Genomic DNA, 27,307 nt, shown 5'->3' with positions numbered 1-27,307 from the left:
ATGCTCAACTCACATTCACTATTTTTTTTTATTTTTATAAACTTTATTTCTTCTGTTATGTGTGATCAGTCCACGGGTCATCATTACTTCTGGGATATTATCTGCTCCCCTACAGGAAGTGCAAGAGGATTCACCCAGCAGAGTTGCTATATAGCTCCTCCCCTCTACGTCACCTCCAGTCATTCTCTTGCACCCAAAGACTAGATAGGAGGTGTGAGAGGACTATGGTGATTATACTTAGTTTTTATAACTTCAATCAAAAGTTTGTTATTTTACAATAGCACCGGAGCGTGTTATTACTTCTCTGGCAGAGTTTGAAGAAGAATCTACCAGAGTTTTTCTTATGATTTTAACCGGAGTAGTTAAGATCATATTGCTGTTTCTCGGCCATCTGAGGGAGGTAAAAGCTTCAGATCAGGGGACAGCGGGCAGTTGAATCTGCATTGAGGTATGTAGCAGTTTTTATTTTCTGAATGGAATTGATGAGAAAATCCTGCCATACCGTTATAATGACATGTATGTATACTCTACACTTCAGTATTCTGGGGATGGTATTTCACCGGAATTACTCTGTAAAAGTACATTAAACCTTTTAATAGGTATTTAATTCATGTTAAACGTTTTTGCTGGAATGTAGAATCGTTTGCATTTCTGAGGTACTGAGTGAATAAATATTTGGGCATTATTTTTTCCACTTGGCAGTTTGCTTGTTTTGATTATGACAGTTTCGTTTCTCTCTCACTGCTGTGTGTGAGGGGGAGGGGCCGTTTTTGGCGCTCTTTGCTACGCATCAAAAATTTCCAGTCAGTTACTCTTGTATTTTCTGCATGATCCGGTTCATCTCTAACAGAACTCAGGGGTCTTCAAACTTCTTTGAAGGGAGGTAGATTCTCTCAGCAGAGCTGTGAGACTTATGTAGTGACTGTGTTTTAAAACGTTACTCTGTGATTTTTATGTTTAAAATTTAATTAGTGTTACTTTACTAATGGGAACAAACCTTTGCTAACAAGTTGTGTTGTTTTTAAAGAGTGATGCTATAACTGTTTTTCAGTTCATTATTTCAACTGTCATTTAATCGTTTAGTGCTTCTTTGAGGCACAGTACGTTTTTGTTAAATAAGATTGTAACCAAGTTGCATGTTTATTGCTAGTGTGTTAAACATGTCTGATTCAGAGGAAGATACCTGTGTCATTTGTTCCAATGCCAAGGTGGAGCCCAATAGAAATTTATGTACTAACTGTATTGATGCTACTTTAAATAAAAGCCAATCTGTACAAATTGAACAAATTTCACCAAATAGCGAGGGGAGAGTTATGCCGTCTAACTCGCCTCACGTGTCAGTACCTGCGTCTCCCGCCCGGGAGGTGCGTGATATAATGGCGCCTAATACATCTGGGCAGCCATTACAGATAACATTACAAGATATGGCTACTGTTATGACTGAAGTTTTGGCTAAGTTACCAGAACTAAGAGGCAAGCGTGATCACTCTGGGGTGAGAACAGAGTGCGCGGATAATTCTAGGGCCATGTCTGATACTGCGTCACAGCTTGCAGAGCATGAGGACGGAGAGCTTCATTCTGTAGGTGACGGTTCTGATCCAAGCAGATTGGATTCAGATATTTCAAATTTTAAATTTAAATTGGAAAACCTCCGTGTATTACTAGGGGAGGTCTTAGCGGCTCTTAACGATTGTAACACTGTTGCAATACCAGAGAAAATGTGTAGGTTGGATAAATACTTTGCGGTACCGGCGAGTACTGACGTTTTTCCTATACCTAAGAGATTAACTGAAATTGTTACTAAGGAGTGGGATAGACCCGGTGTGCCGTTCTCACCCCCTCCAATATTTAGAAAGATGTTTCCAATAGACGCCACCACACGGGACTTATGGCAAACGGTCCCTAAGGTGGAGGGAGCAGTTTCTACTTTAGCTAAGCGCACCACTATCCCGGTGGAGGATAGCTGTGCTTTTTCAGATCCTATGGATAAAAAAATTAGAGGGTTACCTTAAGAAAATGTTTGTTCAACAAGGTTTTATATTGCAACCCCTTGCATGCATCGCGCCGATTACGGCTGCGGCAGCATTTTGGATTGAGTCTCTGGAAGAGAACCTTAGTTCCGCTACGCTGGACGACATTACGGACAGGCTTAGAGTCCTTAAACTAGCTAATTCATTCATTTCGGAGGCCGTAGTACATTTAACCAAACTTACGGCTAAGAATTCAGGATTCGCCATTCAGGCACGTAGGGCGCTGTGGCTAAAATCCTGGTCGGCTGATGTAACTTCTAAGTCCAAATTACTTAATATACCTTTCAAGGGGCAAACTTTATTTGGGCCCGGTTTGAAAGAAATTATCGCTGACATTACAGGAGGTAAGGGCCACGCTCTACCTCAAGACAAAGCCAAAGCTAAGGCTAGACAGTCTAATTTTCGTCCCTTTCGGAATTTCAAAGCAGGTGCAGCATCAACTTCCACTACACCAAAACAGGAAGGAGCTGTTGCTCGTTACAGACAAGGCTGGAAACCTAACCAGTCCTGGAATAAGGGCAAGCAGGCCAGAAAACCTGCTGCTGCCCCTAAGACAGCATGAACCGAGGGCCCCCGATCCGGAACCGGATCTAGTGGGGGGCAGACTCTCTCTCTTCGCCCAGGCTTGGGCAAGAGATGTCCAGGATCCCTGGGCGCTAGAGATCATATCTCAGGGATACCTTCTAGACTTCAAATTATCTCCCCCAAGAGGGAGATTTCATCTGTCAAGGTTGTCAACAAACCAAATAAAGAAAGACGCGTTTCTACGCTGTGTACAAGATCTATTATTAATGGGAGTGATCCATCCGGTTCCGCGGTCGGAACAAGGACAAGGGTTTTACTCAAACCTGTTTGTGGTTCCCAAAAAAGAGGGAACTTTCAGGCCAATCTTGGATTTAAAGATCCTAAACAAATTCCTAAGAGTTCCATCGTTCAAAATGGAAACTATTCGGACAATCTTACCCATGATCCAAAAGGGTCAGTACATGACCACAGTGGATTTAAAGGATGCTTACCTTCACATACCGATTCACAAAGATCATTACCGGTATCTAAGGTTTGCCTTCTTAGACAGGCATTACCAGTTTGTAGCCCTTCCATTCGGATTGGCTACGGCTCCAAGAATCTTCACAAAGGTTCTGGGTGCTCTTCTAGCGGTTCTGAGACCGCGAGGAATTTCGGTAGCTCCGTACCTAGACGACATTCTGATACAAGCTTCAAGCTTTCAAACTGCCAAGTCTCATACAGAGTTAGTTCTGGCATTTCTAAGGTCGCATGGATGGAAAGTGAACGAAAAGAAGAGTTCTCTCTTGCCTCTCACAAGAGTTCCATTCTTGGGGACTCTTATAGATTCTGTAGAAATGAAGATTTATCTGACAGAAGACAGATTAACAAAGCTTCTAAATACATGCCGTGTCCTTCATTCCATTCAACTCCCGTCAGTAGCTCAATGCATGGAGGTGATCGGCTTAATGGTAGCAGCAATGGACATAGTACCCTTTGCACGCCTACATCTCAGACCGCTGCAATTGTGCATGCTGAGTCAGTGGAATGGGGATTACTCAGATTTGTCCCCCACTCTGAATCTGGATCAAGAGACCAGAAACTCTCTTCTATGGTGGCTTTCTCGGCCACATCTGTCCAGGGGGATGCCGTTCAGCAGGCCGGACTGGACAATTGTAACAACAGACGCCAGCCTTCTAGGTTGGGGCGCTGTCTGGAATTCTCTGAAGGCTCAGGGACAATGGAGTCAGGAGGAAAGTCTCCTGCCAATAAACATTCTGGAATTGAGAGCAGTTCTCAATGCCCTTCTAGCTTGGCCCCAGTTAAAGACTCGGGGGTTCATCAGGTTTCAGTCGGACAACATCACGACTGTAGCTTACATCAACCATCAGGGAGGGACAAGAAGCTCCCTAGCAATGATGGAAGTATCAAAGATAATTCGCTGGGCAGAGTCTCACTCTTGCCACCTGTCAGCAATCCACATCCCGGGAGTGGAGAACTGGGAGGCGGATTTCTTGAGTCGCCAGACTCTTCATCCGGGGGAGTGGGAACTTCATCCGGAGGTCTTTGCCCAAATACTTCGACGTTGGGGCAAACCAGAGATAGATCTCATGGCGTCTCGCCAGAACGCCAAACTTCCTCGCTACGGATCCAGATCCAGGGATCCGGGAGCGGTTCTGATAGATGCTTTGACAGCACCTTGGAACTTCAGGATGGCTTATGTGTTTCCACCCTTCCCGCTGCTTCCTCGATTGATTGCCAAAATCAAACAGGAGAGAGCATCAGTGATTCTAATAGCGCCTGCATGGCCGCGCAGGACTTGGTATGCAGATCTAGTGGACATGTCATCCTGTCCGCCTTGGTCTCTACCTCTAAGACAGGACCTTCTGATTCAGGGTCCATTCAAACATCAAAGTCTAACTTCTCTGAAGCTGACTGCTTGGAAATTGAACGCTTGATTTTATCAAAACGTGGTTTTTCTGAGTCGGTTATTGATACCCTGATACAGGCTAGGAAGCCTGTTACCAGAAAGATTTACCATAAAATATGGCGTAAATACCTATACTGGTGTGAATCCAAAGATTACTCCTGGAGTAAGGTTAGGATTCCTAGGATATTGTCTTTTCTACAAGAGGGTTTAGAAAAGGGTTTATCGGCTAGCTCATTAAAGGGACAGATCTCAGCTCTGTCCATCTTGTTACACAGGCGTCTGTCAGAAAATTCAGACATCCAGGCCTTTTGTCAGGCTTTAGCTAGGATCAAGCCTGTGTTTAAAACTGTTGCTCCGCCATGGAGTTTAAACTTAGTTCTTAACGTTTTACAGGGTGTTCCGTTTGAACCCCTTCATTCCATTGATATAAAATTGTTATCTTGGAAAGTTCTATTTTTAATGGCTATTTCCTCGGCTCGAAGAGTCTCTGAGTTATCAGCCCTACATTGTGATTCTCCTTATCTGATCTTTCACTCAGACAAGGTAGTTCTGCGTACTAAACCTGGGTTCTTACCTAAGGTTGTCTCTAACAGGAACATCAATCAAGAGATTGTTGTTCCATCTTTGTGTCCAAATCCTTCTTCAAAGAAGGAACGTCTTCTACACAATCTGGATGTAGTTCGTGCCCTCAAGTTCTACTTGCAGGCAACTAAAGATTTTCGCCAAACTTCTTCCCTGTTTGTCGTTTATTCTGGACAGAGGAGAGGTCAAAAAGCTTCTGCTACCTCTCTCTCTTTTTGGCTTCGTAGCATAATACGTTTAGCCTATGAGACTGCTGGACAGCAGCCTCCTGAAAGAATTACAGCTCATTCCACTAGAGCTGTGGCTTCCACTTGGGCCTTTAAGAATGAGGCCTCTGTTGAACAGATTTGCAAGGCTGCAACTTGGTCTTCGCTTCATACTTTTTCCAAATTTTACAAATTTGACACTTTTGCTTCTTCGGAGGCTATTTTTGGGAGAAAGGTTCTTCAGGCAGTGGTTCCTTCTGTATAATGAGCCTGCCTATCCCTCCCGTCATCCGTGTACTTTTGCTTTGGTATTGGTATCCCAGAAGTAATGATGACCCGTGGACTGATCACACATAACAGAAGAAAACATAATTTATGCTTACCTGATAAATTCCTTTCTTCTGTTGTGTGATCAGTCCACGGCCCGCCCTGTTTTGTAAGGCAGGTACATATTTTTTAAATTATAATTCAGTCACCACTACACCCTTGGCTTCTCCTTTCTCGTTGGTCTTTGGTCGAATGACTGGAGGTGACGTAGAGGGGAGGAGCTATATAGCAACTCTGCTGGGTGAATCCTCTTGCACTTCCTGTAGGGGAGCAGATAATATCCCAGAAGTAATGATGACCCGTGGATTGATCACACAACAGAAGAAAGGAATTTATCAGGTAAGCATAAATTATGTTTTTGAAAGCTGTACAAAAGTAGACAGACACAAGAGTATGCACAGAATTTGGTTATTAATGCAAGGTTAAACTTCTTTCACAGCAATGGTTTTGTTATTAGTCTGTTTCTGTAGTCATATCTCTTATGAGGTACTTTGCGGTAGTCCATCCACTCTCTTCCAGCTATTTTCAATTATGAATTAAATAAAATATATATTTTTTTTTTTTATTGAAGTTCAGTTCAAGGCTTACATGCACATCATGTAGGTGATTCTAGCCTAGGAAGCTAATACTGGAATCATATAAAGTAGTGAGACTCTGGTATATTAGGGAGAAAAGTCAGCAAATTGGAGGAGTTAGTCTTACACTGTATATCAGTGGGTTAATTCAGATGTGGGTAATATTAATTGTTTCTTATGCGTAATAATCTGGGCCCTATGAGCAGATATCTATAGCAGCTGCAATTATTTAGGATCTATGAGAGGGAGTAAGCCAGGCCATCCCGGCCGCAGACAGCCCAGTCACCCCAACCCCCACTTCAAAATAAGGACACTAATCAAGTAACCTCAAACAGCCCCCTGCCATCCAGAGTATAGATGAATTAGAGGATTAAGCAAAATTATCATAAATTGCTAGGTGGTGCCCTTAATAGCAAACAGACTGGAGGAGATGTAAATTAGCCCATGCACCTAAAATATCTTATGAATACGATTCTGGCAATAAATATCATACTCCATTTACATACATATATAAATGACATAAAAAACAGAACTTAAACGATTCTGATGCTAGAAAATAATAGTTATTAGTTGCTCTATCGGTGCCTTTAGAAACTAACTTCCCATACTTGTATATACAAAAAACGTAGCACAACAGAGTCAGATTATAACGTTTAGAAGCAATATAATAGAGGTAAGTGGCGAACAGATTTATTACACTAAGTGTGCGCCCTTAACTGCATAAAGGTACTGTTACTCGTAATTACAGGATTAATTCAGCCCGGGGGCTTCATAAAGCAGTTCCAGAATGCTCATAATCTTGGGGTTAATAAGTTATAGAGCAAATGTCTACAAACCAAATTTTAGTGTCCTGCAAGTACAGTTCCCCCTTCATTAACTTCCTCACGTCAGCCAACACCAATTTTGTGTATCGATGGGGACCCTGAAATACCGATCTCCATGTAGCGTAGCCGGTCTTTTACAGTCACAGCCTTTCTCTCGTGGTAGAGCTTGTGCGGGTCGTGAAATGGATGGCAATCTTAGTCGGCCCCAGATTTTCGTTTGAGGGGGAGTTTGTGCGGATCATGGAATGTGGGCCTTATGCTGAGTCCAGGGGTATAGTGGCACCCAATGTAGTGGTGGTGTGTAGGGTCTCTGTTCCTTATTGATATCCTTAGTCTAGGCTCCCTTTGAACAGTGACCAGATATTGATCTTGCCATAGCTGAGGTCCGTGCATTACACTGGCAGCAGGGATCTGATAGGTACACTCAGGCTGTGGATCTGCTGTAACTGTGCGCTTGCTTAGATTAGATGGTGTAGGCGAATAAAGCCCAATCTCACCTCCAGAAGAGTTATGAGCCACTACTGGAACCTCATCTCGAGTAGAGGATGGAGGGATTAAGTTGCTTATCTTCAGATATGGGTGTAGGCTTGTGAACAGACTCTCCTCCATACTCTGAAAGTGCTCCACAAGCAGGGCTTTCATACTATTTAGTAAAAAGTTGTCTTCCATATTGTGCTGTCGAAAGGGTTATGTAGGTAGCTTTCAACTTGTTTTATATTGTGGTTGCACGAACTGTGCAAACTAACGACAGGAGCCAGTGAGTGTCCTGCCGGGGAGGTATTCCACGTGGCTGATGTTGGAGGCCACAACTTCAAAAGAAGCTCCGGGCTCCGAAGTCAACAGCGATGTCTCTAAAATTAGCCTCGTTAAGTAGCTTTTCTTTTGTAGGGTGCAATCATGCCAAACTCTATTCTAGATGCTTCGTGTTGAGAGTGATATCATAAGGATGCCATTAGAAAGCTGAAGCAGCTTGCAGAAGTGTGACCGATCATGGCCGCTGCCCGGAAGTCCCCCCAAATAAAATAAATTTAACATAAAATAACTAACAAACATAAGCGCTAAAATTAAACATAAAACATTAGTTATTAAGAACAGTCTGTCACATTTGTCCTATTATAGGAATCGTACAGTCTGCGACCCAAGTTGGATGTGTAAGTTCCACTCTGGGGGGAAGTTTAGTCACTAGAGATTTCTTCTATAAGGTACGACGAGTCCACGGATTCATCCTTGTGGGATATTATCCTCCTGCTAACAGGAAATGGCAAAGAGCACCACAGCAGAGCTGTCTATATAGCTCCTCCCTTAGCTCCACCCCCCAGTCATTCTCTTTGCCTACTCTTAAGTACTAGGAAGGGTAAAGTGAAAGAGGTGATAAAATATTAGTTTAATTTCTTCAAGCAAGAGTTTTTTGTTTTAAATGGTACCGGTGTGTACTATTTACTCTCAGGCAGCAGATGGATGAAGACTTCTGCCTGGAGGATGATGATCTTAGCATTTGTCACTAAGATCCAGTGCAGTTCCCACATAGGCTGAGGGGTACAAGAAACTTCAGTGTGAGGAACGTTTTCATGCTATATAGCAGTGAGGTATGTTCAGTAATTGTTTCTGGAGAGACTGTGTATTTCAGAAAGGCTGACAGTATCCCCATGAGGGTAAGGGTAAGCAGTAATCCTAAGATCTACAGAAGGGCATTACTAAGCTTGCATAAGGGGCTAATTAAAAAATGGTTGACACTTATACCAGCGAGGAGGAGAACTACGGAGAACTGATATTGGATCAGAATGAGCTGGAGTTTTTTAACCCGTCTCCTTGAGGAGATCAACAACCACTCCACGTTTGTGGGAAAAGTATGGCTGACTGTTCTCATCATATTTCGAATTGTGTTGACTGCAGTTGGTGGCGAGTCTATATTCTATGATGAACAGAGCAAGTTTGTATGTAACACGCATCAGCCTGGGTGTGAAAATGTTTGTTACGATGCTTTTGCACCTCTATCTCATGTCCGATTCTGGGTTTTCCAAATTATTCTTATTACCACTCCTTCCATCATGTACTTGGGTTTTGCAATGCATCGGATTGCACGACAGCCTGAAGAGATTCGTTGTAACCAAGAAAGCGGCAATAGCAGCCGCAAGAAACGAGCTCCAGTGGTACACCATGGTGCTATGAGAGATTATGAGGAGAAAGAGGATAACAATGAAGAAGATCCTATGATCTGTGAGGAGGTGGAACCTGAGAAGGATGTTGAGGCAGCCAAGAAGAAGGCGCAGCATGATGGCCGGAAGCGCATCAAACAAGATGGTCTGATGAGATGCTATGTATTGCAGCTGATTGTGCGTTCTGCTCTGGAAGTAGGCTTTCTTATGGTCCAGTATGTTCTGTATGGGTTTGAGGTGATCCCATTCTATGTGTGTACTCGCAAGCCCTGCCCCCACACTGTAGACTGCTTTGTGTCTCGTCCCACTGAGAAAACCATTTTCCTACTAATTATGTATGCAGTCAGTGCCCTCTGTTTGTTGCTGAACCTGTGTGAACTTTTCCACCTTGGGATTGGTGGCATTAGAGATTCTTTGCGGAAACGTTCCTTGTCTGCTAAGAGTCCACAGTATTCTAAGAAAACACCCAGTGCGCCTCCAAATTATCACTCTGTACTGAAGAAAAGCGAAGTGCCTAATGGCAAGCTAGTATTCCCAGACAATGGAATATCTGAGGCTTTTGAATTGTCCGTACCACATCGTGCAGAAAATTAGCTGGACCGCCTGCGACAACATCTAAAGATGGCCCAGGAGCACCTTGACCTGGCTTTTCAATTGAACCCTTCTGTTGATACAGCCAATGCGTCACAGAGCAGCAGTCCTGAGTCCAATAGCATTGCTGCAGAACAGAACCGACTGAACCTTGCTCAGGAGAAGGGAGGAGGTGGTTTTAAGAAAGCTGGCTTGTGATCTTCAGAGAACAGGGGTGGGTGGGGGAGGGGTAGTTCTGGGATTGGAAAATCCTGCATCACAACTGGAATCAAGTTACCAGGAGTCCTGACCTCTCCATGCAGGGAAGCAGCAGCCTGTAAAGTGAAGGGAAGTTAAGGAAAGGGAACTTTTATTTGGGGAGGGGGAAGGGGTGAGGTTTATCAATGCCCCTCTCTGTTTGGTGGACAGATCACTAAAGCTGCATTTCATCTTGGAAACGGTTTATAAACATGCTCTTTATCTAGTTCCGTGCTGCCAGCTGGGTTAATAGCACTGCTTTACACAGGCTGGTGATATTCCCATACCTCTGATTTATAAGCTGAAGATTAGGTCCAGCCTTGAATTCTACTTATCAGTTTTTGGCCCCAGATGCTGCTGTAAACATTAATCACTTGTTGCAGACTGTGGATGATTGGCGCATAATCTAGCAAACGGTACAGTGTCCATTTAACCCTTTGACTCACATAATGGGTTGTGATGCTTTTCCATTCTTGCAGGCAGCGGAGCGGTGGAAGGCTGTTAAGTAATAAAGCACCATTTTTGGAAGTAGACCTATTTTAAAAGTAATGAGCTATAGGGATAACTGGAAAACATGTATATATGAAATAATGGTACTCTTTAAGCAAGGATACGGTACTCTGGACACTAGTACAAGCTCTCTTCAACCACTGTTTGCAACGCCCATAAGCTGTTATAGGGTAAAAAGGGAATTGTTACTTGTTTTTATGTTCTAGGTTGGGATTGGTTAAAGTTGGAGAGGAGCTTTTTATTCTAAACTTGCTATGTCTGCTATCATTTGTTATATAAGAAAACAGGTCTGAGCCAACTCCTCACTGTGCAGGGAACGGGGACAACAAATTTTCCATTTTCTTTAAGGTTTTAAACATTCCGTTGTTGCCCCTTTTTCACCTCTGAGTATATAGCCATTCAAGGCCTGAATTAAACCATTCCAGTTGGCACAGAGAGGCTTCTAAACTACGCATTCCGTAAATCTTCCACCCACTCTAATGCTAAAACTCACATTTATGGCTGGAGTGTTTTCTTGTAAATGCAAATGTGATGAGCAGTAAATTTAAAATTCTCATTTCCCTTTTCCTGTTTGGAAAGATTAGGGATCATTAGATGGATTTTCAGAATCTGTCCCTTCCAGTGCCTTTTTAACTTATAGTAGTCTTAATATTTGTACTGCACAGTGAAGATGACACAAGGGGATGTATTTCTATCCTATTGCTGGACACGCTTGAAATTTTTACAGTTCATCTCAAGGCCTCATCTGTTTTAATTATGGGGTGTTTGTGTTAAATGTTGGGAGTTGTATGTGTTTTTTTTTACTGTTTTTATGTTTCCTTTGTACTGGAACATTGTTCTTATATTTTCATTTTTTATACATGAAAATTAAAAAGCTTTTGTTTAAAAAAAAAAAAAAAAAAAAAAAATGGTCGACACTGGTTTTTTTAATGTTTGTGGGCAAACGTTTTATGAACTGGGAGTGATGTTAACATTTTGGGGGCAATAACGTTTTTTTTGGCAACTTTATTGAGGGTACACTTGGCTTAATTTCTCTTGTAAGATGTATCGAGTCCACGGATTCATCCTTACTTGTGGGATATTCTCCTCCCCTACAGGAAGTGGCAAAGAGAGCACCCACAGCAGAGCTGTCTATATAGCTCCCCCCTTAGCTCCACCCCCAGTCATTCTCTTTGCCTACTCTAAGTAACTAGGAAGTGCAGAGCGAGTGTGGTGACAAAAATGTTAGTTTTTTATTTCTCAAGCAAAAGTTTGTTATTTTAAATGGTGCCGGTGTGTATTATTTACTCTCTGGCAGAAAAGAGATGAAGATTTCTGCAAGGAGGATTATGATCTTAGCACTTTGTAACTAAGATCCACTGCTGTTCTCACAAGGGCTGAAGAGTACAGGAAAACTTCAGTTGGGGGAACGGTTTGCATGCTAAGCTGCATATGAGGTATGTTCAGTCTATATTTTTCTAGACAGACTGTGTTTATTCTAGAAAAGGCTGGCAATATCCCCATGAGGGAAGGGTAAGCTGTATTCAGACACTTGGATAGGAATTTCAGCTTGCTTGAAGGGCTCATTTGTTACCGGTGACACTGTTAGGAAAAAACGTTTTTGTTTGTTCAGTAATTGATGCAATTATAACGTTTTCTCTTGTTAAGTGTATCCAGTCCACGGATCATCCATTACTTATGGAATATATTCTCCTTCCCAACAGGAAGTTGCAAGAGTCCACCCACAGCAAAGCTGCTATATAGCTCCTCCCCTAACTGCCATATTCAGTCATTCTCTTGCAAGCCTCAACATAGATAGGAGGTCGTGAGAGTCTGTGGTGATTTATACTTAGTTTATTCTTCAATCAAAAGTTTGTTATTTTTAAATGGCACCGGAGTGTGCTGTTTATCTCAGGCAGTATTTGGAAGAAGAATCTGCCTGCGTTTTTCTATGATCTTAGCAGACGTAACTGAGATCCATTTGCTGTTTTCACACATTCTGAGGAGTTGAGGTACTTCAGAGGGGGAATGGCGTGCAGGTTTTCCTGCAGATAAGGTATGTGCAGTAAAATATTTTTCTAGGAATGGAATTGACTAAGAAAATACTGCTGATACCGAAGTAATGTAAGTAAAGCCTTAAATGCAGCGATAGCGACTGGTATCAGGCTTATTAATAGAGATACATACTCTTGTAAAAATGTGTTTTAAAACGTTTGCTGGCATGTTTAATCGTTTTTTAACATATGTTTGGTGATAAAACTTATTGGGGCCTAAGTTTTTTTTTCACATGGCTGGCTTAAATTTTGCATAGAAACAGTTAACTGAAGCTTCCCACTGTTGTAATATGAGTGGGAGGGGCCTAATTTAGCGCTTTTTTGCGCAGTTAAAATTACAAAATGAATTATCCAGATTCCCTCAGCAGTCCCATGAATACTACAGGACATTTCTAAAGGGCTAAAAAGACTTCCAAAATCGTTTTTAGGGAAGGTAATCCACAGATCAGCTGTGGTAGTTTTGTTGTGTCTGTTTAAAAAACGTCTATGTTGTTTTTTTTATCTGTTTTTTGCATTAAGGGGTTAATCATCCATTTGCAAGTGGGTGCAATGCTCTGTTACCTTATTACATATACTGTAAAAATTTCGTTTGATTTACTGCCTTTTTTCACTGTTTTTCAAATTTTGACAAAATTTGTTTCTCTTAAAGGCACAGTAACGTTTTTTATATTTGCTTGTTAACCTGATTTAAAGTGTTTTCCAAGCTTACTAGTCTCATTATTAGTCTGTTCTAACATGTCTGACATAGAGGAAGCTCTGTGTTCATTATGTTTAAAAGCCATGGTGGAACCCCATCTTAGAATGTGTACCAGATGTATTGATTTCATGTTAAACAATAAAGATAATTTTTTGTCTTTAAAAACATTATCACCAGAGGATTCTGTCGTGGGGGTAGTTATGCCGACTGACTCTCCCCACGTGTCAGACCTTTTGACTCCCGCTTTAGGGACTCACGCTCAAATGGCGCCAAGTACATCAAGGGCACCCATAGCGTTTATTTTACCAGGGGATTCTGTCGAGGGGAAAGTTATGCCGATTAACTCTCCCCACGTGTCAGACCCTTCGACTCCCGCTTCAGGGACTCACGCTCAAATGGCGCCAAGTACATCAAGGGCGTCCATAGCGTTTATTTTACAAGACATGGGAAAGGTGGTGAATAATACTCTGGCAGCAGTATTAGTCAGACTACCTGAAATTAAAGGAAAGCAGATAGCTCTGGGGGTAGATACAGAGCATACAGACGCTTTAAGAACCATGTATGATACTACCTCACAATATGCTTAGTCTGTGGGTGATTTTTTTGACTCAGGGAAGATGATTTAACCTGATTCTGATATTTCTACATTTAAAATTTATGCTTGAGAACCTCCACTTGTTGCTCAGGGAGGCTTTGGCTGCTCTGAATGAATGTGTACAATCGCAGGGCCAGAGAAATTGTGTAGACTGGATAAATAATATGCAGTGCCGGTGTGTACTGATGTTTTTCCAATACCTAAAGAGGTTTACTAAAATTTTTTAATAAGGAATGGGATAGACCAGGTGTGCCGTTCTCTTCCCCTCCTATTTTTTAGAAGAATGTTTTCTAATAGTTACCACCACGGGACTTCTGGCAGACAGTTCCTAAGGTGGAGAGAAGAGTTTCTACTCTAGCTAAGCGTACCACTACCTCTGGCGAGGACAGTTGTGTTTTTTAGATCCAATGGATAAAAAATGTTTATTCAACAGGGTTTTATCCTGCAGCCCCTTGCATACATTGCTTCTGTCACTGCTGCTGCGGCGTTCTGGGTTGAGTCTCTTGATGAGGCTTTACAGTTAGCGACTCCATTGGATGAATATATTTGATAAGCTTATGCTAGCCAATTCCTTTGTTTTCTGATGCCTTTGTTCATTTGACTAGACTAACGGCTAAGAATTCTGTTTTTTACTATACTGGCGTGCAGAGCGCTATGGCTTATATCATGGTCAGCTGTCGTGACTTTAATAAATAAGCTACTTAACTTCCCTTCAAGGGGCAGACCCTATTCGGGCCTGGTTTGAAGGAGATTATTGCTTATATCACTGGAGGAAAAGGTCATGCCCTTCCTCAGGATAGGAATCAAGGGCCAAAAAAGGTCTAATTTTCGTGCCTTTTAAAACTTCAGGGCAGGTGTGGCATCCACTTCCTCTAAGGCAAAACAAGAGGGAATTTTTGCTCAGTCCAAGGCGGTCTGGAGACAATTGGACCTGGAACAAAGATAAGCAGGCCAAGGAGCCTGCTGCTGCCTCTAAGGCAGCATGAAGGAACGGACCCCTATCCGGTAACGGATCCTATAGGGGGCAGACTTTCATTCTTCGCCCGGGCGTGGGCAAGAAATGCCCAGGATCCCTAGGCATTGGAATTTATATCCCAGAGATATCTTCTGGATTTCAAAGATTCCCCCCCAAAAAAAGGGGAGATTTCGCCTTTCACAATTATCTGCAAACCAGATAAAGAAGGAGGCATTCTTACATTGTGTACGAGATCCATCCAGTTCCAAGAGAGGAACAGGGACAGAGTTTTTACTCAAATCTGTTTGTGGTTCCCAAGGTGAGGGAACCTTCAGACCTGTTTTGGATCTAAAGATCTTAAACAAATTCCTCAGAATTCCGTCATTTAAGATGGAAACTATTCGTACCATCTTAACTATGATCCAGGAGAGTCAATAGAGGACTACAATGGATTTGAAGGATGCTTATCCTCACATTGTGATGCATAAAGATCACCTTCGTTTTTCAGGTTTGCCTTTCTAGACAGGCATTACCAGTTTGTAGCTCTTTCCTTTGGGATATCTACAGCCCCAAGAATCTTTATGGAGGTTCTGGGGTCGCTTTGGCGGTCCTTAGGCCGCGGGGCATAGAAGTGGCCCCTTAGTTAGACGACATCCTGATACAGGCGTCAAACATCCAAATTGCCAAGTCTCTTACGGACGTAGTACTGGCATTTCTGAGATCACATGGGTGGAAAGTGAACAAGGAAAGAGTTCTCTATCCCCAATCTCAAGGGTTTCCCTCCTAGGGACTCTGATAGATTCTGTAGAAATGAAAATTTACCTGACGGAGTCCAGGTTGTCAAAGTTTCTAAATTTCTGCTGTGTTTTTCATCCCATCCGCGCCCTTCGGTGGCTCAGTACATGAATGAGATCGGCTTAATAGGTAGCGGCAAGGGACACAGTACCGTTTGCACGTCTACATTTCAGATCGCTGCAACGATGCATGCTCAGTCAGAGGAACGGGGATTACACAGATTTGTCCCCCTGTTGATCCTGGACCAAGAGACCAGAGATTCTCTTCCTCTGGTGACTATGTCGGGTCCATCTGTCCAAGGGTATGACCTTCCGCAGGTCAGATGGGACAATTGTTACAATAAATGCCAGCCTTTTAGGTTGGGATACAGTCTGGAACTCCCTGAAGGCTCAGGGATAGTGGACTTAGGAGGAGACCCTCCTTCTAATAAATATTCTGGGAGTGATATTCCATGCTCTTCAGACTTGGCCTCAGTTAGCAACTCTGAGGTACATCATACTCAGTCGGATAATATACACGACTGTGGCTTACATCAGCCATCAAGGGGGAACAGAAGTTCCCTAGTGATGTTAGAAGTCTTACAATAATTCACTGGACAGAGACTCACTCTTGTCTATCAGCTATCCATATCCCAGGTGTTGAAAACTGGGAGGTGGATTTTCTAAGTCGTCAGACTTTTCTTCCGGGGGCGTGGGATTTCCCCCGGAGGTCAAGACCAAGCAGGAGAGGGCTTTGGTGTTTTTGACAGCGCCTGCGTAGCCACGCAGGACCTGGTATGCAGATCTGGTGGACATGTCATCCTTTCCATCACGGTCTCTGCTTCTGAGACAGGTCCCTCTACCTCAGGGTCCTTTCAACCATCTAAATAGAATCAATCTGAGATGGACTGCCTGGAGACTGAACGCTTGATGTTATCAAAGCATGGCTTCTCCGAGTCAGTCATTGATACCTTAAATACAGACATGAAAGCCTGTCTCTAGGAAAATTGAACATAGATATGGTGTAAATATCTGATTGTTAAGAATCCAAGGGTTACTCATGGAGTAAAGCCTGGATTCCCAGGATATTATCTTTTCTCCAAGATGTTTTTAAGAAAAGGGTTGTCAGCTAATTCCTTAAAAGGGACAGATTTTTACTCTGTCTATTTTTTTGCACCAGCGTCTGGCAGGTATTCTAGACGTTCAGGCATTTGGTCAGGCTTTGGTTAGATCCAAGCCTGTGTTTAAAACTGTTGCTCCACCATGGAGCTTAAACCTGGTTCTTAAGGCTCTTCAAGAAGTTCCGTTTGAACCTTTTTTGTTCCATAGATATCAATCTTTATCTTGGAAAGTTCCTTTTGGGTAGCTATTTCCTCGACTCGTAGAGTCTCCAAGTTATCTGTGTTACAATGTGATTCTCCTTATCTGGTTCTTCGTACGGATAAGGTAGTCCTGCGTACCAACCTGGGTTTTTCCTAAGGTGGTATCTATCAAGAACATCACTCAAGGGATAGTTGTTCCATGCTTGTATCCTAATCCTTCCTCAAAGAAGGAACGTCTATTACACAATATTGGACGTGGTTTGTGCTTTTAAGTTTTACTTACAAGTTACTACAGTTTTCATCAAACGTTCACCTTTTTTGTTGTCTTTTCTGGACAGAGGAGAGGTCAAAAGACTTCAGCAGCCTCTCTGTCTTTTTGTTAAAAAGCATAATTCATTTAGCTTATGAGACTGCTGGACAGCAGCCTCCTGTAGGGATTGCAGCTCATTTTACTAGAGCTGTGGTTTTCACTTGGGCCTTTTTTAAATGTGGCTTCTGTTGAACAGATTTACAAGACGGAGTCTTGGTCTGCGTTTCATACTTTTTCAAATTTAACAAATTTGATACCTTGCTTCTTCGGAGGCTATTTTTGGGAGAAAGGGTTTTTTTTACAGGCAGTGGTAACTTCCGTTTAAGTACCTGCCTTGTCCCTCCCATCATCCGTGTACTTTAGCTTTGGTATTGGTATTCCATAAGTAATGGATGATCCGTGGACTGGATACACTTAACAAGAGAAAACATAATTTATGCTTACCTGATAAATTTATTTCTCTTGTAGTGTATCCAGTCCACGGCCCGCCCTGTCACTTTAAGGCAGGTAATTTTTTCATTTGAACTACAGTCACCACTGCACCCTATGGTTTTTCCTTTCTCTGCATATTTTCGGTCGAATGACTGAATATGGCAGTTAGGGGAGGAGCTATATAGCAGCTTTGCTGTGGGTGGACTCTTGCAACTTCCTGTTGGGAAGGAGAATATATTCCATAAGTAATGGATGATCCGTGGACTGGATACACTACAAGAGAAATAAATTTATCAGGTAAGCATAAATTATGTTTTTTGAGGGACTAAAGGGGTCATTGTGGCTTGTGTTAGTTTTTTTTAACCCACATGGTTAATTAAGAGACACTCAGGTGTTTTTCTAATAGGCCTCAAAACATCGAGTGAGGTGGGAGGGGCCTATTTTCACGCCTCAGTTGTTCCTTAGAGACATCCAACTGCTTCTCTAGAGGTTCCTGCTGTGTTTGAGGGCTGTAAAGGAGATTTTTCCCCCACAAATCGTTCTGAAGGGCAGGTAGGCGCCACAGCAGAGCTGTGACAAGGTGCTGAAAGTCTTTTTTACCGGTTTTGACATTTTTTCAATCCGGTTTTGCCATTAAGGGGTTAATTCTTTATTTGCATAGCTGTGCAAAGTTACTAAGGCTATAAGATACTACTGTAAAAATGTTGTTAAGTTTACTGCTTTTTTACACTGTTTTGCAGAACTTGTGCAGCTTTTTTTCTCTTAAAGGCACAGTACCGTTTTATTTCTAAGTGTTATTTACTTTGATTACAGTGTTTTCCAAGCTTGCTTGTTACATAAAGGGGAGATTTCACATTTCTCGATTGTCTGTAAACCAGACAAAGAGAGAGGCGTTCTTACACTGTGTAGAAGACCTATATACCATGGGAGTGATCCGCCCAGTCCCAAAAGAGGAACAGGGGCTAGGGTTTTATTCAAACCTGTTTGTGGTTCCCAAGAAAGAGGGAACTTTCAGACCAATCTTGGATCTCAAAATTCTAAACAAGTTCCTCAAAGTTCCATCATTCAAGATGGAGACTATTCGGACTATTCTACCTCTGATCCAGGAGGGTCAATATATGACGACCGTTGACTTAAAGGACGCGTATCTACACATCCCTATTCACAGAGATCATCATCAATTCCTCAGATTCGCCTTTCTAAACAGGCATTACCAGTTTGTAGCCCTTCCCTTTGGGTTGGCCACGGCTCCCAGAATTTGGGAGGGTCCCTTCTGGCGGTTCTACGACCACGGGGCATAGCAGTGGCGCCTTATCTAGACAACATCTTAATTCAGGCGTCGACTTTCCAGCTAGCCAAGTCTCACACGGACATCGTGTTGGCTTTTCTGAGATCTCACGGGTGGAAGGTGAACATAAAAAAGAGTTCTCTCTTCCCTCTTACAAGAGTTTCCTTCCTAGGGACTCTAATAGACTCAATAGAAATGAAAATATTTCTGACGGAGGTCAGAAAGTTAAAACTCTTAACCACTTGCCGAACTCTTCATTCCATTCCTCGGCCATCAGTGGCTCAGTGTATGGAGGTAATCGGACTCATGGTAGCGGCAATGGACATAGTTCCTTTTGCCCGCCTACACCTCAGACCACTGCAGCTATGCATGCTCAAACAGTGGAATGGGGATTATGCAGATTTATCTCCTCAACTGCATCTGGACCAGGAGACCAGAGATTCTCTTCTCTGGTGGTTGTCTCAGGACCACCTGTCTCACGGAATGTGTTTCTGCAGCCCGGAGTGGCTCATTGTAACGACAGATGCCAGCCTGCTAGGCTGGGGTGCAGTCTGGAATTCCCTGAAAGCACAGGGCTTATGGTCTCGGTGGAAGCTCTCCTTCCGATTAACATTCTAGAACTGAGAGCGATATTCAATGCACTTCAGGCGTGGCCTCAGCTTGCTGCGGCCAAATTCATCAGGTTTCAGTCGGACAACATCACGACTGTAGCTTATATCAATCATCAAGGAGGAACAAGGAGTTCTCTAACGATGATGGAGGTAACCAAAATAATCCGGTGGGCAGAGGATCACTCTTGCCATCTCTCAGCGATCCACATCCCAGGAGTAGAGAACTGGGAGGCGGATTTTCTATGTCGTCAGACTTTTCATCCGGGGGAGTGGGAACTCCATCCGGAGGTATTTGCCCAGCTGATTCAGCTATGGGGCACACCAGAATTGGATCTGATGGCGTCTCGTCAGAATACCAAACTTCCTCGCTACGGGTCCAGGTCCCGGGATCCCAAGGCGGTTCTGATAGATGCTCTAGCAGTGCCTTGGTCCTTCAATCTGGCCTATGTATTTCCACCGTTTCCTCTCCTTCCGCGTCTGGTAGCCAGAATCAAGCAGTAGATTGCTTCTGTAATTCTGATAGCACCTGCGTGGCCACGCAGGACTTGGTATGCAGACCTAGTGGTCATGTCCTCGGTTCCACCGTGGACTCTGCCAATGAGGCGGGACCTTCAAATCCAAGGTACGTTCACGCATCCAAATCTAATTTCTCTGCGTCTGACTGCTTGGAGATTGAACGCCTGATTCTATCAAAGCGTGGTTTCTCTGAGTCGGTCATTGATACCCTGATTCAGGCTAGAAAGCCTGTCACCAGGAAGATCTATCATAAGATTTGGCGCAAATATCTTTATTGGTGTGAATCCAAAGGTTACTCGTGGAGTAAGATTAGGATTCCTAAAATATTGTCATTTCTCCAAGAGGGTTTGGAGAAGGGATTATCTGCTAGTTCCCTAAAAGGACAAATATCTGCTTTGTCTATTCTACTTCACAAACGTCTGGCAGATGTTCCAGACGTTCAAGCATTTAGTCAGGCTTTGGTCAGAATCAAGCCTGTATTTAAACCTGTTGCTCCGCCATGGAGCCTAAACTTAGTTCTTAAAGTTCTTCAAGGGGTTCTGTTTGAACCTATGCATTCCATAGATATTAAGCTTCTATCTTGGAAAGTTTTGTTTTTAGTAGCTATCTCTTCGGCTCGAAGAGTTTCTGAGCTATCTGCTTTACAATGTGATTCCCCTTACCTTGTTTTCCATGCAGATAAGGTGGTTTTACGTACCAAACCTGGGTTTCTTCCTAAGGTTGTTTCTAATAAGAATATCAATCAAGAGATTGTGGTTCCTTCTTTGTGTCCTAATCCTTCATCTAAGAAGGAACGTCTGTTACACAATCTTGATCTGGTTCGTGCTTTAAAGTTCTACTTACAAGCAACTAAAGATTTCCGTCAAACATTTTCTTTGTTTGTTGTTTATTCTGGTAAACGGAGAGGTCAAAGGGCTACCGCTACCTCTCTTTTCTTTTGGCTGAAAAGCATCATCCGTTTGGCCTATGAGACTGCTGGCCAGCAGCCTCCTGAAAGAATTACTGCTCATTCTACTAGAGCTGTGGCTTCCACATGGGCTTTTAAAAATGAGGCTTCTGTTGAACAGATTTGTAAGGCGGCGACTTGGTCTTCACTTCATACTTTTTCAAAATTTTACAAATTCGATACTTTTGCTTCTTCTGAGGCTATTTTTGGGAGAAAGGTTCTTCAAGCAGTGGTGCCTTCCGTTTAAGGTACCTGTCTTGTCCCTCCCTTCATCCGTGTCCTAAAGCTTTGGTATTGGTATCCCACAAGTAAGGATGAATCCGTGGACTCGATACATCTTACAAGAGAAAACATAATTTATGCTTACCTGATTTATTTCTCTTGTGATGTATCGAGTCCACGGCCCACCCTGTTTTTTAAGACAATTATATATATTTTTATTTTAAAACTTTCAGTCACCACTGCACCCTATAGTTTCTCCTTTTTCTTCCTAGCCTTCGGTCGAATGACTGGGGGTGGAGCTAAGGGGGGAGCTATATAGACAGCTCTGCTGTGGGTGCTCTCTTTGCCACTTCCTGTAGGGGAGGAGAGTATCCCACAAGTAAGGATGAATCCGTGGACTCGATACATCACAAGAGAAATAAATTTATCAGGTAAGCATAAATTATGTTATTTGTCTGGGGGTGTTTTTTATGGATTTAGGCCTTATTTCAATCCGGTTTGCACAATAAAGGGTTGAATGTTTTATTTTCTTGTGGGGCAAACTTAACTACACAACTTGAGTCTGCTATCAAAAATTTGAAAAGTTTGGTGTATTTTAAAGCAGTTTTGCAGAACGTGTATGCTTTTTTTTCTCTTAAAGGCGCAGTACCGTTTTTTAAGATTCTTATTTTTTCACTAAATAGTGTTTTCAAGCTTGTTTGTAGTCATTACTAGCCTGTTCAACATGTCTGACATTGAGGAAAGTCAATGTTCAATATGTTTAGAAGCCATTGTGGAACCCCCACTTAGAATGTGTCCCTCATGCACTGAAAGGTCAATAAATTGCAAAGAACATATTTTAGCTACTAAAAGTATGTCGCAGGATGATTCTCAGTCAGAAGGGAATCAGGTTATGCCATCTAATTCTCCCCAAGTGTCGCAACCATTAACGCCCGCACAAGCGATGCCAAATACTTCTAGTTCGTCTAATTCTTTCACCCTGCAAGATATGGCCGCAGTTATGAATACTAGCCTCACTGAGGTTTTATCTAAGCTGTCTGGGTTGCAGGGGAAGCGCAGTAGGTCTGGTGTGAGAACAAATGCTAAGCCCTCTGACGCTTTATTAGCCATATCCGATGTACCCTCACAATGTTCTGAGTTGGGGGTGAGGGATTTGCTGTCTGAGGGAGAGATTTCTGATTCAGGAAAGATGTTCCCTCAGACAGACTCAGATATGAAGGCTTTTAAATTTAAACTAGAACACCTCCGCTTGTTGCTCAGGGAGGTTTTAGCGACTCTGGATGATTGTGACCCTATTGTAGTTCAAGAGAAATTGTGTTAAATGGACAGATTTCTAGAGTTTCCTGCCTACACTGATGTTTTTCCGGTCCCTGTTTTTCAGACATTGTTACTAAGGAGTGGGATAGACCAGGTATTCCGTTCTCTCCCCCTCCTACTTTTAAGAAAATGTTTCCCATATCAGACACCATGCGGGACTCGTGTCAGACGGTCCCTAAGGTGGAGGGAACTATTTCTACCCTGGCTAAGCGTACAACTATACCTATTGAGGACAGTTGTGCTTTCAACGATCCTATGGATAAAAAAAATAGAGGGTCTCCTAAAGATCCTAAACAAATTCCTCAGAGTCCCATCTTTCAAGATGGAGACCATTCGGACTATTTTACCAATGATCCAGGAGGGTCAATATATGACCACCATGGACTTAAAGTATGCGTATATACACATCCCTATCCACAAAGATCATCACCAGTTCCTCAGGTTCGCCTTTCTGGACAAGCATTACCAGTTTGTGGCTCTTCCCTTCGGGTTGGCTTACAGCTCCCAGAATTTTCACAAAGGTGCTAGGGTCCCTTATGGCGGTTCTAAGACAAAGGGGCATAGCAGTGGCGCCTTATCTGGACGATATCTTAATTCAAGCGTCGACTTACCAACTAGCCAAGTCTCACATGGACATCGTGTTGGCTTTTCTAAGATCTCACAGGTGGAAGGTGAACGTAAAGAAGAGTTCACTTATCCCTCTCACAAGAGTTCCATTCCTGGGAACTCTGATAGATTCGGTGGACGTGAAAATTTTTCTGACGGAGGTCAGGAAATCAAAGATTTTAACCACCTACCCGAGCTCTTCATTCCATTCCTCGGCCGTCAGTGGCTCAGTGTATGTAGGTAATTGGACTAATGGTTTTGGCAATGGACATAGTTCAGTTTGCTCGCTTGCATCTCAGACCACTGCAACTATGCATGCTCAAACAGTGGAATGGGGATTATGCAGATTTATCTCCTCGGTTAAATCTGGATCAAGAGACCAGAGTCTCTCTTCTTTGGTGGTTGTCACAGGATCATCTGTCCCAGAGAATGTGTTTCCGCAGGCCAGCGTGGGTCATAGTGACGACGGACGCCAGCCTATTGGGCTGGGGTGCAGTCTGGAATTCCCTGAAAGCACAGGGTTTGTGGACTCAGGAGGAGGCTCTCCTCCCGATAAATATTCTAGAACTGAGAGCGATGTTCAATGCGCTTCAGGCGTGGCCTCAGCTGGCTTCGGCCAGATTCATGAGATTCCAGTCGGACAATATCACGACTGTAGCATATATCAATCATCGGGGGGGGGGGACAAAGAGTTCTCTAGCGATGATAGAGGTTACCAAAATAATTCAATGGGCAGAGACTCACTCTTGCCATCTATCAGCAATCTATATCCCAGGAGTGGAGAACTGGGTGGCAGATTTTCTAAGTCGTCAGACTTTTCATCCGGGGGAGTGGGAACTCCATCCGGAGGTGTTTGCATAATTGATTCAGCAATGGGGCACACCAGAATTGGATCTGATGGCGTCTCGTCAGAACGCCAAACTTCCTTGTTACGGGTCCAGGTCAAGGGATCCTCAGGCAGTACTGATAGATGCTCTAGCAGTACCCTGGTCGTTCAACCTGGCTTATGTGTTTCCACCATTTCCTCTCCTTCCTTGTTTGATTGCCAGAATCAAACAGGAGAGAGCTTTGGTGATTTTGATAGCACCTTCGTGGCCACGCAGGACTTGGTATGCAGACCTGGTGGACATGTCATCTCTTCCACCATGGACTCTGCCACTGAGACAGGACCTTCTGATTCATGGTCCGTTCCAGCATCCAAATCTAGTTTCTCTGCGGCTGACTGCTTGGATATTGAACGCTTGATTTTATCCAAGCAGGGTTTCTCTGAGTCGGTCATAGATACCTTGATTCAGGCTCGAAAGCCTGTCACTAGGAAAATTTATCATAAGATATGGCGTAAATATCTTTATTGGTGCGAATCCAAAGGCTACTCATGGAGTAAGATCAGGATTCCTAGGATTTTGTCCTTTCTCCAAGAAGGATTGGAGAAGGGGCTATCAGCTAGTTCCTTAAAGGGACAGATATCTGCTTTATCAATTCTACTGCACAAACGTCTGGCAGATGTTCCAGACGTTCAGTCGTTCTGTCAGGCTTTAGTTAGAATTAAGCCTGTGTTTAAACCTGTTGCTCAGCCATGGAGTTTGAATTTAGTTCTTAAAGTTCTTCAAGGGGTTCTGTTTGAACCTATGCATTCCATAGATATTAAGCATCTATCTTGGAAAGTTCTGTTTTTAGTTGCTATGTCATCGGCTCGAAGAGTTTCTGAACTATCTGCATTGCAATGCGACTCGCCTTATCTTGTTTTCCATGCTGATAAGGTGGTTTTGCGTACCAAACCTGGATTCCTTCCTAAGGTTGTTACTAATAGGAATATCAATCAGGAAATTGTTGTTCCTTCTCTGTGTCCTAATCCTTCCTCTAAGATGGAGTGTCTGTTGAACAACTTGGATGTGGTTCGTGCTTTGAAGTTTTACTTGCAAGCAACCAAAGATTTCTGTCAAACATCTTCTTTGTTGTCTATTCTGGAAAACGTAGAGGTCAAAAAGCTACGGCTACCTCTTTCTTTTTGGCTGAAAAGCATCATCCGTTTGGCATACGAGACTGCTGGACAGCAGCCTCCTGAAAGGATTACAGCTCACTCTACTAGAGCGGTGGCTTCCACATGGGCTTTTAAAAATGATGCTTCTTTTGAACAGATTTATAAGGCTGCGACTTGGTCTTCGCTTCATACCTTTTCCAAATTTTACAAATTTTATACTTTTGCTTCTTCGGAGGCTATTTTTGGGTGAAAAGTTCTTCAAGCAGTGTTGCCTTCTGTTTAACCATCTGTCTTGTCCCTCCCGTTCATCCGTGTCCTGTAGCTTTGGTATTGTATCCCACAAGTAAAGGATGAATCCGTGGACTCGTTGCACCTTACAGAAGAAAAGTAAATTTATGCTTACCTGATAAATTAATTTCTTCTATGGTACGACGAGTCCACGGCCCGCCCTGTCATTTTAAGACGGATTATATTTTTTGATTTAAACTTCAGACCACCTCTGCACCTTTTAGTTTCTCCTTTTTCTTCCTGTACCTTCGATCGAATGACTGGGGGGTGGAGCTAAGGGAGGAGCTATATAGACAGCTCTGCTGTGGTGCTCTTTGCCACTTCCTGTTAGCAGGAGGATAATATCCCACAATTAAAGGATGAATTCGTTGACTCGTCGTACCATAGAAGAAATTAATTTGGAGATATTTGATCGTTCTGTGTGTCCTGCCCCTCTTATTTTCTTTATGTTGTGTGTCTTATTTGTGTGTCAAAGTTAAATATAAGACCACTGTCCATGGAGTTGTGTCTCCAATATATATTCCGTGTTTTTTAATGGGTATAATATTTGTTTTTGGTTGTCTGTTGGTAATGTGAGTATGTATTGTTCCCATTTCAATATAAATTTCTGGTTCTTGTGACTGGATCACTGAGTGTATTTCACTTTTTTTTGTTAGTTGCTGGGTTAAGTTGTTTTTAAGCTCACTTAATGTGGGTATTTTGTGGGATGTCCAATGTTTAAGGATTAATTTTCTTACAAGGAGGATAGTGGTGATAATGAAGGGTAGTGTGGGTTTAGGTAAATCGAAGAATAAGATTTTGTCTGTTCCCAGACTAATGTCTATATGTGTGATTAATTTGAGCCAGTACTCTATCCTGCCCCAGTATTGTTGGATCTTCGGGCAATGTTTAAAAAAAAAAAAATATGCATTAAATCATCTGGATCTGGGGATCTGCATTTTGGGCACACATTGTCTATGGAGTGGTTCCATTTTTTAAGGATATGAGGGGTTATAATAAGCTTTATGTAAGAGTTTTATATGGCCTTCTCTCAAATCTGCTGATAGTGTTGCGGTCTTAACCAGTTGAAAGCTCTTTAGAATAAGATTAATCGGTATCTGTTCTGTTTCAGGGTTAGACCATTTATGTATTATCATATTTATATTCTGTACATTTATTGGTTCTAGTAAGGTTTGATATAGGGAGGAGATAGAGTGCTGCCCGTTTTTAAATAATATTATTCAGGTTTCAAGTCCATTATGTCCATTTTATCCCTGTGGGTGTTTTAGTTAATTGGGAAACATAGTGTTTGACCTGTAAATGATGGGTAGTAGGCAAAGAGAATTCTTCCCGCAGTGTTTGAAATTTCTTTATCTCTAGGTTCTGGCCTGTGAGGATCTGGTTTATTGACTTAATGCCTTTCTCCTTCCAGATACCGTACGTCTTGGTTGTAAACCCCGCAATAAAATTTGGCTTGCCCTGGATAGGTAGGTGTTCGGAGCAAGTGTTATCTACCCCCAACCATTTGTTAATTTGCTTCAAGGCTCTTAGAGGTTCATTAGAGGTTCATTTAATGGTACAAGCTTTCCAACTATGTTAGAGGCCTGTGAGTCAGTGAGGTGCGGCAGCATTGCCAATGACCAAGGGGTTAACATCGCTTTTTCTAGACCCGGATTGTGAAACAATTGCCACCACCTAGCCATTCCAGAACGATCTTGCCTAGTGCCGCCCGATTATAAAGTTTGAGATTTGGGAGTCCAAATCCCCCCCCCCCCTCTCCATGGTCACAGTTGTTTTTTTGTGGCCAATTCTGTGTCTCTTGTTCTGCCAAATGTAGTCTGAGATATGCAACATTAATTTGGGGATTTGCATACAAAGAGAGAAGCGCTCTACCAGGAACGAACAACAGCTCAGTGGCTTGTTCTATGGCGATTTACCACCCGGAAGCAGCCTCTTTTAGACCA

The 27,307-nt window shown here is 42.7% G+C and overlaps 2 protein-coding genes across 2 annotated transcripts in view; both read left to right on the top strand.

Annotated features, from left to right (window-relative positions):
• The window catches only part of TRIM37 (tripartite motif containing 37), a 1,136,753-nt gene that overhangs the window by 331,064 nt on the left and 778,382 nt on the right, over positions 1–27,307 (top strand). The gene's annotated exons all lie outside the window — the stretch shown is intronic.
• Positions 8,760–9,924, top strand: LOC128653851 (gap junction gamma-1 protein-like). The gene is given in 1 exon segment (XM_053707387.1): positions 8,760–9,924. A coding segment is annotated over 1 exon segment (1,164 nt). The 3' UTR covers position 9,924.

Source organism: Bombina bombina, chromosome 3 (assembly GCF_027579735.1).
Source record: "Bombina bombina isolate aBomBom1 chromosome 3, aBomBom1.pri, whole genome shotgun sequence".
Classification (NCBI taxonomy): Eukaryota; Metazoa; Chordata; class Amphibia; order Anura; family Bombinatoridae; genus Bombina; species Bombina bombina.
The sequence above is the reverse complement of the archived record's forward strand: the minus strand, read 5'-3'. Positions and strand labels throughout refer to the sequence as shown.